The following is an 11,045-nucleotide window of genomic DNA, read 5'->3' as shown; positions in this document are numbered from 1 at the left end:
TCAGGTCCAAAAATGAACTTCATGCAAACTCCAATGTACAAAAGTAGACTTCTTTCATTAATATAACAGACACTATTACAACACTATTGCTAACAATCATTGGTCACAAGCCAGTCTTATAATATTACAGGACTAGCCAGTTGTACTGCTTTGGCATCAGGCTGGACCAAACTGAATGTTGATGGAGATGTAGACACATTACAGGGAAAGGAAGGCACGGGCGTCATGGTGCATGATAATAACAGTGCTTGCTGACCCTCTGAGGTTGGGGCACTTGGCATGCCGAGACGCTGTGGTGATGGCACAGGAGAAGTCCTGCAGTCCATACTCGTTGGAACTGATTGCCTGAACACAAAGCTACCACATCCTCCAGGAGATTCAAGAAGTGATTCTTTACTTCCAGATATTTGCGCATCAATATGCTAGTCAGTGTGTAATTTTGCAGCACATAGGTCTACTATAAAGAAGCTCTCAATGTAGAAAATGTTGTTAGATACTCTTGACCTGTACAAAATGCCAGAGAGTGGTGCTTTCTAAAACAAGTATTGTATAATATTACATCGTCTAGTTGCTTCGATCCCAACACCCATAATAGTATCTTCAGTACCAATGGCCATAACAACAATGATTTGCAATGTGACTAGCCTCGTACAATGACCCATCTGCTGGGTGCTTAACTAGCTCTCCACAAGCATAGTAGTGCTGATTATCAATACGCTTAGTCATGCGATCCGTTTCACTCTCAGTTCCCCCAAACCCATCTGCAAAAATGATGATTAATAAGTCGGGATTCAATACGAAGAACAAATTCAAATTTCCGTGTAGAACTAACCAACTCTTTCATTTTCTTCAAGAGCAACTATGCACGTAGGCACATAATCACCTACATCATATTCATATCGTAGCTCTGCAAAGAAGAACTCCTCCTTTGAATTCTTCAAAGTGCCTTTTGCTATGAAGTTTACATGACCATATAAAACTTGATTCCACATTGCACTGCTGATTATCGCTTTGATTAACTCATACTTGATCTAGCATACACAATTAAAAATTAAGAATTATTCAAACAACACATACTTTATAAGAATGAAACTAAAAATATCAGTCTTTTTTATTATTACACTAAAGTAAATGAAGAAGTATTAAGTATAGGAGTTAATAGTAACACAGTAATACGAGATAATTAGAAACACGAGAAGCTGTTGATCCGTTGTAATATTATTAATGATATGATCTTTTGTCAGTTTGCTAGTAATCCTATATAACCTTTTATAGGTCCGTAGAATTTGCATGACAACTGACCTAGCCAAAAAAGTATGGTACACTACAAATGGTGTAATACGACATTTGTTGATATTTTGATGTAAGACAACTAAGTTTAAAATCCACAGTTTACATTATCTCTAATGTACACTGATCTAACCGAAAAATGGTGAGCTTGACACAGGTGCAGATAGGCATAGAGTGGTCATCAATGGACTTGGACAAATTATTCTGGTTACTGATTAACTAAACAACAAAGAACCACCCAACAAAAGTTGTATGCTATTTATCTTCCACATATGCATCACGCAAGAACCCACTAATTTGTGAGAGATGGGAAGCATAGCCAACATGGATCTGCAAGACTGCAACTACCTTGCCTGATGACTAGGTAGTTGCCTGATGATCATATGATAGTGGAAGGAGACGGAAAACTAAATGATACTCCCTCCTTTCCGGTTTATAAGGCTCAAATCTAAAATCTCATCAACCAAGGCACATGGTGAGTGGAGGAATGTATCTCGTACTTTACAAAACTATCCATACTAAATTCATGCATTAATTGGGATTAATGGCAATGCATGCATTCTTGACCACTAGATAAGTAGTAGAATCGCATGCATTGGTGAGTTCCTTTTTAATTCTTGCATGCAAAGATTTAATGCGCCTTGGAATCTCAAAAGGAGATGAAGATGAGCCCTTTAAATCGGAAAAATGAAAAAATTGAGATAAACCCTATAAACCGGAAAGGAGGGAGAAAATCATTAGAGAACGGCGAATCATGTGGGACTGTTTGCCGTAGTGTGCCACACAATTTTTGCCAAACTTGCCCAACTATAGGTGCATAAAGTCTTAGCCACATTTTGGTTTGCATAAGGGAATATTGCCCCACTTTCTAAGTGTATGGCATATGTCCTCTATTTGTTAGAAAAAGCATCTTGTCTAAGGTGTGGCAAAAACCAAACACTCGCCTTGGTTAAATTGTGCCTGCCTAGAGGGTGGCCATGTGTGGCTAGAAACCAAAAAATTTAGACTGCCAACTATATGTTTTTCTAAAAGCACACATGAAAATACTAAATACAGTCGAGTAATAGTAAAGTGCAAATTGCAGTTTTCTGGTGTATAACAATATTTAATCCACACTAATGAACAAGATTGAGATCAAGATAGATTTTACCTCATTCTTCTCATCGTTGTTGTAGTGCTCCAATGCGAGGTTTGCATAGTCATCAGATTGCCTTTGAAGACGTCCCTCATAGTCATACAGCTGGCAATTCTGGACCATCTCATCATCTGAGGAGTGCCACTCTGGAGAATCCGCTGCGTAGTCCTCACTGTCAGACCACCAAAATTTTACCAAAAGGTTAAAAAGGATAGGCATGGTTATCATGCATTATGAATTTGACAACAAAATAAAAGGAGCTGCTGCAGACCCTGACTATTTCATCATAATGTAGTGCACATGGGAAAGCACGGATGATCGATTTGTGGAAACATGGTGATGAGCAAGGCAATCATATAGGTCAAACTGATGAACTTTGGGCAATGGTTCACAAAGAAGTTTGTCTACAAATATTTATGTATGCTTCCTGATAAGAGAGATAAATCCATCAAAAGCTGACTTACATCTCGTGGTCAGGATGAAAAAGTGGCAATGTAGGATTGTTTTCTTCAAGCTGGAGGCTTGATATTCGCATCACAGTGTCAGGCCAAATAGAAATAAAAATTCAGATGACCAAAGGCTAATATATGATGCTATAACCAATCAAACATATAAGCACGAGACGATTCATTCAACTTACATATTGGGGCTCTGTCGAGAAGAGGTAAAGACGAAGGAGAATGTTCATCACCCACAAATTGAGTTTCAGGCGAGGAAGGGGAGTCTGGCTCTCGAGGTTCAGAAGGAGGAACCCTTCTGTAGTATAGCACGCCAGGCATCTTGCTTCTTATTTCCTCGATTTCCTTCACAACCAGATTAATCATGGGACATGGAACTGCTGATAGATAACAAGCAATGAATCAACTAAAGTGTATCCGTGGAATTTGCAGGGACAATAGGTGGATGCAAATTCTAGGGCTCGATACAGTGTACCTCACTTTCGAGATTCGATCTGCGGGAGAGGAGGAATATGACGTCCCAATTTGAACAGCGGGGGAGTGTCAGGACCTAGTTGCAGTGTTCTCTCTGTTTTCGTGATTCAGTTGAATTCAGACTTCTAACCATGGGCGTGAAGTTGTGGGAACCGTCCATCTTCCATCCAACGCTCCTGGTGGCTTCGTACCGCTTCGGCAAGCTACAGAAGATGTGGTGCGTTGATCTTCCATCGCACGGCTCTGGGTGGTCAAGGCGTCCCTGTTGATCTCTCTGGAAAGCTCAACCACTCCCCTCTCCTCCATGTGCGCTTCTCGCACCTTCTAGAGTCTTGTAAGGCTATATAGCCAGGTTTTGAGAGCCTGCATGCTCATGCTTATCTTCTTGGGGTAAACCCTAGCCGCCGGTGTTCCCGGTTGGTCTCGCTTGTACCAAAACCTTAGTTAACTTTCCTCTGAAATTCAGCCCTGAAGGTGCTAGTTCTCTGAATTTTGAGTGTATTTCTGAATTTTAGTCCGTCAGACCATCTGGGTCTGACATTTGGTATTCAGAGCAAGGTTGGATCCTCGGCGGCGAGCTGGATTTGGGGGCCAGAAAAGAGTTGGAGGAGCCGTAAAATTCTCTTTTTCTCCCTCGATCCCGGCGGCGGTGCTTCTAGGTGGCGCAGGCGGCGGTGAAATTCGGCTGCTGGTCTGGTCAGGTTAGTGGTTACTGAAGCCCCTTGCTTTGGTAGTAAAATCCCACCACCCTCCCGGATCCGGAGTACTTCTTGGCGGCGCGGCAACGGCGGCGGCGTGGCGGCGGTAGGATCTTCAAGAGTAAGGTCAGGTTGCAGCCTTGTGCTGTGGTAAAATTCCCTCCTTTCTCTTGCTGGATCGTCGGTAGTAAGGTCGTTTGGCTCCCTGCCAACTTAATTCCTTCCTACTAGTCCTAGTTCACAGTATGGGGGGAGAAGGTGATTCATCGAGCACTCAATCTCTGGAGTTCCAATCTCTGCAACTTGATGTTAAAACCTTACAGCAGAACAGAGAGCTGGACAGAAAGGATTTCCTGGATTTTAGAGAACATGTATCAAACAATTTTCAGTCAGTGCAAAAGACCTTGGGTGAGCTGCAATCTTGCTTGAACAAGTTCATTACTTCATTTCCCCAAACCAGAGATGTCCCACCCCCAGTTCTTCAGGAGGCTCCGGAAACAAGCATCAATGCGACCCCACAGGGCCCTGCTAAAAAACCTGGAGAGGGCTTGCACACTCCTGAGACAGCAGGATCTGCGGTTCTAGTGGATGTCAACACTGGTAAGGAACTGCAGCTGGATGGAAGTAACAAGCCCCCCTACAGACACCCACATTTCGCTCAAAACAGGCCAGTCCAAACTGTGTTGGAAAATAGATTGGCTTTGCAAGCTCCACAACCAGTGCAGCCACCCGTTACCCTGCCTCCTCTCCCTCCTAATGCTCAAGCTGAAGCAGAGGCTCAATTAGAGCTGCTAAGGAGAAATGCTCAGGCCAACAGAGAAGTACAGAATGATATCCGAAGACCTCTAGTGCTGGTTAAACCTGCCAAGATGAACATTCCTGAATTTGATGGAAGTGGCACAGACTCGTGGATACAAACCATTGAAATGTATTTTGATGCTGCTAGAACTCCTACGGAAAGTAAAACAGAAATTGCAGTCACATACCTCACTGGTCCTGCAATGGAATGGTGGAGAGGCACGGGATTTCAAGCTAACACTCTGCCCTGGTATAGATTTTGCAGACATGTGGGAGATAGATTTACCGAAAATTCTGTTTGTGATAATGTCAGAGCATTCCATGCCCTCAATCAGTCAGGCAGCCTCAATGATTACATCCTCAAATTTGAACAGCATATGAATCTCATGAGGAGGGACAATCCTGCCCTCCCGAATGACTATTTCAAAAACTGTTTCATAGCTGGCTTGCATGACAGCATACAACACTATGTACAGTGTCATGAACCTGCTGATTTACAAAGAGCAATCTGGCTAGCTAGAAGAATGGAGCAAGCCCAACCCCCAAGAAGGAATTTTGCTCAGTTCCCTCCCACAGCTGCCAGGAAATCATTGGTGCTGGAACAACCCAGAACTAACATTAATAACACTCCGGCTATTATTCAACAAGCAAGACTCAAGGGTATCTGCTATAAATGCAAGGAGACTTGGTTTCCTAGGCACAAAAAGGTGTGTAAAATGAGCAACCTAGCTCAAATTCAGGCCTTGCAAGAACAGAACCCTGATGATACTGATTTGGTCTATGTCACTAAAATGTCTGAAGAAATGGAACAAGACATTGCTGAACCACCTGATCAACAGCAGTTACAAATTTCCATGCATGCCTTAATGGGAATCAGCAATTCCAAATTCAGTTTTACTGTCACAGTAATGGTGGGAAAACTCCCTGCTACTGCCCTAATTGATAGTGGTAGTTCTGCAACCTTCATGTCCCCTGCTTTTGCTACTTTGAGCAAGTGCCATCTTACACCCACTAAGAAAACAAAGGTGTTGGTGGCCAATGGAGGCACTTTATGGACTGAATTCATGGCCCCAAACTGTCCATATATCATTCAGGGAGAGGAATTTGTTTCAGATTTTAGAATTCTAAAACTTCAGGGCTATGACATTATCTTGGGAGCTGATTGGATGTCCACCCACAACCCTGTGAAGTTAGATTTTGACCTTATGGAATTTCAGATTACAAAGGACAAACAAAAGTTGGTCACTTTCTCGGATGAGAGCTTGCCATCTGGTCCTGTCACTGAATCTAGCATGGATAAGCATATATTGGAGCAATCAGTTTGTGGGGCAGTCATTGCTGTAAACAAGCTACAGCCTGAAGCTACACCAAAGGCCCCTGTGCATCCTCAAATTAAGGCCATGATGGGAAAATACAAAAAGGTCTTCTCTAGTCCTACTATGCTGCCCCCTGCTAGGGCTTGTGACCATGCAATTCCTTTTATGCCCGGGGCCAAAGTAGTCAATCAAAGACCTTATCGACTGCCACATCATCAGAAGAATGCTATGGAGACAATCATGCAGGACATGGTCAATAAGCAAATAATTAGGGACAGCTCTAGCCCTTATTCTTCTCCAGCTATTCTGATTAGAAAGAAGGATCTGTCTTGGAGGCTGTGCAATGATTTCAGAAAAGTAAATTCCCAAACTATCAAGAACAAATACCCTATTCCAGTTATTGAGGATTTGCTGGATGAGCTTCATGGGGCTACTGTGTTTACCAAATTGGATTTGAAGAGTGGTTATCACCAAATAAGAATGAAGGAGGAAGACATTGAAAAGACTACTTTCACTACTCATTGTGGACATTATGAATATTTGGTCATGCCTTTCGGCCTAACCAATGCTCCTGCCACTTTTCAAATGCTAATGAACAAAATCCTCAAGAAATATCTCAGAAAATTTGTTTTGGTTTTCTTTGACGACATACTGATATTCAGTGAAACATTGGAGGACCATTTGGCACACTTGGAGGAGGTTTTTAAAACCCTACAGGAAAATCAACTGGTGGTCAACTTAAGCAAATGTATTTTTGCTCAACCTCAGGTGGAGTACCTGGGCCACATTATTAGGGGAGATGGGGTTGCCACAGACCCTGTGAAGATTGAAGCAATTACCCAATGGCATGCCCCTGAAAATGTTTCACAATTGAGAAGTTTCTTGGGCCTCACAGGGTATTACAGAAGATTTGTGCAAAGTTATGGATATATCTGCAAACCCCTTTTCAATGCCCTTAAGAAGGACAATTTCCAGTGGTCAAATGAGCAGCAAGAGGCATTCAACACCCTAAAACATAAGATGACCCAAGCTCCTGTCCTTGCTCTACCTGACTTCACAAAACCATTTGTGCTAGAAGCTGATGCTTGTGCTTATGGAATTGGTGCTGTTCTCATGCAGGGTGGAAGGCCCATTGCTTACTTCAGCAAAGCAATTGGACCTAGAGCTACTGCTTGGTCCACTTATGACAAGGAAGCTTTGGCCATTATAGAAGCACTCAAACACTAGAAACATTACTTTTCAGCTTCTTCTCTGATAATAAGAACTGACCAACAAAGTCTAAGGTACATTCAAGACCAGAAACTTACTGAAGGCATTCAGCATAAACTCTTGGTTAAACTGTTGGGATACAACTACACAATTGAGTACAAGAAGGGAAATACCAACAGAGTTGCTGATGCACTTTCAAGAGTGCAACACAAACTCCATAGTTTGTTTGTTAGTACAGCCAAACCTGCTTGGATAGGAGAGGTTACTGATACTTACAAATCTGACGGCAAGTGCAAGGACTTCATCACCCAATTATCCATTAATCCTGCAGGCTTGCCCAACTACACTTTCCAGAATGGTATTCTCAGATACAAAGACAGAGTAGTGATTGGAAACAGCAAACCCCTTCAAAACAAATTAATTGCTGCTTTACACAGCTCTGAATTGGGGGGTCACTCAGGTCATAGAGCTTCTTATCAGAGAATCAAGCTACTATTCCATTGGCCTGGCATGAAACAAGCAATAGTAGACTATATCAAACAGTGTCCTGTTTGCCAAATCAACAAAGCAGAGCATTGCAGATATCCTGGCCTGTTACAGCCACTGCCGGTCCCTGACTTTGCTTGGTGCCATATTAGCATGGATTTCGTGGAGGGGCTGCCTACATCCAACAACAAGGATTTAATCCTAGTGGTTGTGGACAGGTTCACCAAGTACAGCCATTTTATTGCTATGAAACACCCAATCACTGTCAGCTCTATAGCACGGGCTTTTGTGGATAATATTTTTAAGCTCCATGGTCTTCCATCCGTGATAGTAACTGACAGGGACAAGATCTTCACTAGCAACTTGTGGCAGGAACTTTTCAAGAAGCTGGGCATTAAACTCCACCTTAGTACCTCCTATCACCCCCAATCCGACGGTCAAACCGAGAGGGTTAATCAGTGCATGGATAATTATTTAAGATGCATGGCTTTCCTCAAACCAACTAAGTGGCACTAGTGGCTTTCCCTGGCTGAGTGGTGGTACAATACAAGCTTTCACACAGCTCTCCAAATCACACCATTTCAGGCCTTGTACAACAGGAAACCTCAAATGCTAGCTGAAGCTGCTTTATATCCTGAGGACAGCACTGACACATTACCGTCTGTGCTCACTGCTGAACAGACGGCCAATCAGATCAAGGGCAACCTACTCAGAGCACACGAAAGAATGAAACATTATGCAGACAAAAAGAGAAGTGAAAGGTCTTTGGAAGTGGGATACATGGTCTACTTAAAATTGCAACCGTATAGACATACCAGACTAAGCATTCACTGGTGCCTGAAGCTTCATTCAAAATTCTATGGCCCCTTCAAAGTCCTACAAAAAATAGGCAAGGTCGCTTACAAGCTGCTGTTACCAGAGGATTGCAAGCTTCACCACACATTCCACATCAGCCAGTTAAAGAAACACATCAGCCCTACTGTTGTGCCCAATCCCAAACTTCCATTGATCAACCCAGATGGCACAATCCTACTGGAACCAGAAATGCTTCTGGAAAGGAAATTGGTTCCTCGAACCCAGGGGGACATCGACATACCAGTAGTATGCTGGAAGATCATGTGGGTCAACTTGCCATTGCAGGACGCCACCTGGGAGGATGCTCAGTTCATTCAAAAGGTGTTTCCTTCCTTTCAGCCCTGAGGACAGGTCTGGTCTCGCACGGGAGGAATTGTCAGGACCCAGTTGCAGTGTTCTCTCTGTTTTCGTGATTCAGTTGAATTCAGACTTCTAACCATGGGCATGAAGCTGTGGGAACCGTCCATCTTCCATCCAATGCTCCTGGTGGCTTCATACCGCTTCGGCAAGCTACAGAAGACGTGGTGCGTTGATCTTCCATCAGACGGCTCTGGGTGGTCAAGGCGTCGCTGTTGATCTCTCTAGAAAGCTCAACCACTCCCCTCTCCTCCATGTGCGCTTCTCGCACCTTCTAGAGTCTTGTAAGGCTATATAGCCAGGTTTTGAGAGCCTGCATGCTCATGCTTATCTTCTTGGGGTAAACCCTAGCCGCAGGTGTTCCCGGTTGGTCTCGCTTGTACCAAAACCTTAGTTAACTTTCCTCTGAAATTCAGCCCTGAAGGTGCTAGTTCTCTGAATTTTGAGTGTATTTCTGAATTTTAGTCCGTCAGACCATCTAGGTCTGACAGGGAGGAGGAAGGATTGTCGGGATCTGCGAAAAGGCGGAGACCTTTTACTGTGCACCGTGTCGGCGGCTGCGCGTTTCGCCTTCACCTCTGTCTGATGCCGAAAACGTGCTTAAAGCCCAATGCTCTATTGTTATAGTATGAAACGGTTTTTCTCGTATGAATATGTCGTCGGATTTCCTCTGTTTGACGTGTGTTTTTTAACTTTGTTTGATGTGTTGTTGATGACAAGTGTTGCATATTTGACCCCGATCAGGAAACGCTAATACATGTTCTAGATATGTTGCACCAGCTAATGTTCGTTGTCTTCCCCTCGCCATAGTGTTCCCTGTTCGGTTGGTTTTACCTTCGCATTCGAACATCTGTTGCATGTGCTCTCGAACGTGGGCATTACTTTCGATTCTAGCTTCGGATCCCCATCCGCTATTCTGGCTATTGTGCAGGCTAATGAAGCCTCCCAGGCAGCCATTGCTAAGGCTAAAGAGGTGGCTGCTCAGAAATTGCGACCAAAATTGATTCTTGTAACATTCCATTGTTGATCGGTGGTGATTTCAACCTCTTACGCTCGCCTTCGGATAAGAATACTTCCAACTTTTCTTGGTCACTAGCTGATGCTTTCAATGGTTTCATTCGCAATTGTGCTCTCCGCGAGATCCCTAGGGTGGGAGCTCTCTTTACTTAGACTAACCATCAGGCCTCTGTCATTCGCTCTGTTCTGGACCGTGTTCTTATTTGCCCTAGATGGGACAATATGTTCCCTCGCGCTTCGCTGAGAGACTTGTCCATTGTTGGTTCAGACCACGCCCCTTTATCCTGGACGTCGGGCTCCATTCATTATCTGCTCCCCCTCGTTTCCAGTTCGACGCTTCTTGGCTTCTGGTTGATGGCTTCGGCAACTTGATCTCGGCCAAAATCACTTCCTTCCTTGCTGCTGATAGACGTTCCTTTGGGCCAATGGATGACTAGCACCAATGCTCTTATTTCCTTCGTAGATTTTTGCGTGGCTGGGCCCGCAACCGGGCTGCGGACATTCATAGAGATAAGGAGCGCCTGACGAGTCAAATTAACTCTCTCGATACTCGGGCTGATGGTCCTGCGCTTTCTGACCAGGAATGGTAGCTGCCGTACTCCCTTGAAGAGGCCTTGATGTAGTTGTATCGTCAGGCTGAGGTGTATTGGAAACAGAGGGGTACCATTAATTGGACCTTGAAAGGCGACTCTCCCACGGCCTATTTTTTTTGCTATTGCTAATGGTAGACATCGTCGCTGCTTAATTGACAGTCTGTTGATCGATAATGATAGGGTCTCCGACCAGAATCGCATTGAAAGTGCTAGTTATCGACTAGAGGGGGGTGAATAGGCGATTTTTATGAAAGTCTTCAAAACACAGGGGCTTTGAAGACAAATGATAGAAATGAACCTATTGACATGCAGCGGAAGGTAGACTACACTAGACAAGCCATAGTCAAGTAAGTAATGAA

The 11,045-nt window shown here is 43.8% G+C and overlaps 2 protein-coding genes across 2 annotated transcripts; both read left to right on the top strand.

The window, feature by feature from the left end:
• The first annotated feature begins 4,300 nt into the window (after positions 1-4,300).
• On the top strand, positions 4,301-7,396 carry LOC141027756 (uncharacterized). Its single transcript, XM_073505117.1, has one exon. It carries the CDS (start codon positions 4,301-4,303, stop codon positions 7,394-7,396), a length of 3,096 nt encoding a protein of 1,031 aa, XP_073361218.1.
• A 1,077-nt stretch (positions 7,397-8,473) lies between these two features.
• Positions 8,474-9,064, top strand: LOC120970325 (uncharacterized). Its single transcript, XM_040397530.1, has one exon. It carries the CDS (start codon positions 8,474-8,476, stop codon positions 9,062-9,064), a length of 591 nt encoding a protein of 196 aa, XP_040253464.1.
• The last annotated feature ends 1,981 nt before the right edge of the window (positions 9,065-11,045 follow it).

The sequence above is a fragment of the Aegilops tauschii genome, chromosome 1 (genome assembly GCF_002575655.3).
Source record: "Aegilops tauschii subsp. strangulata cultivar AL8/78 chromosome 1, Aet v6.0, whole genome shotgun sequence".
In the NCBI taxonomy this organism is placed as follows: Eukaryota; Viridiplantae; Streptophyta; class Magnoliopsida; order Poales; family Poaceae; genus Aegilops; species Aegilops tauschii.
This window is presented reverse-complemented; position numbering and strand designations above follow the sequence as displayed.

Bases quoted from the DNA above. Each gene is read 5' to 3' on its own strand.
- LOC141027756 (XM_073505117.1), top strand. From the start codon at position 4,301: ATGGGGGGAGAAGGTGATTCATCGAGCACTCAATCTCTGGAGTTCCAA.
- LOC120970325 (XM_040397530.1), top strand. From the start codon at position 8,474: ATGCTAGCTGAAGCTGCTTTATATCCTGAGGACAGCACTGACACATTA.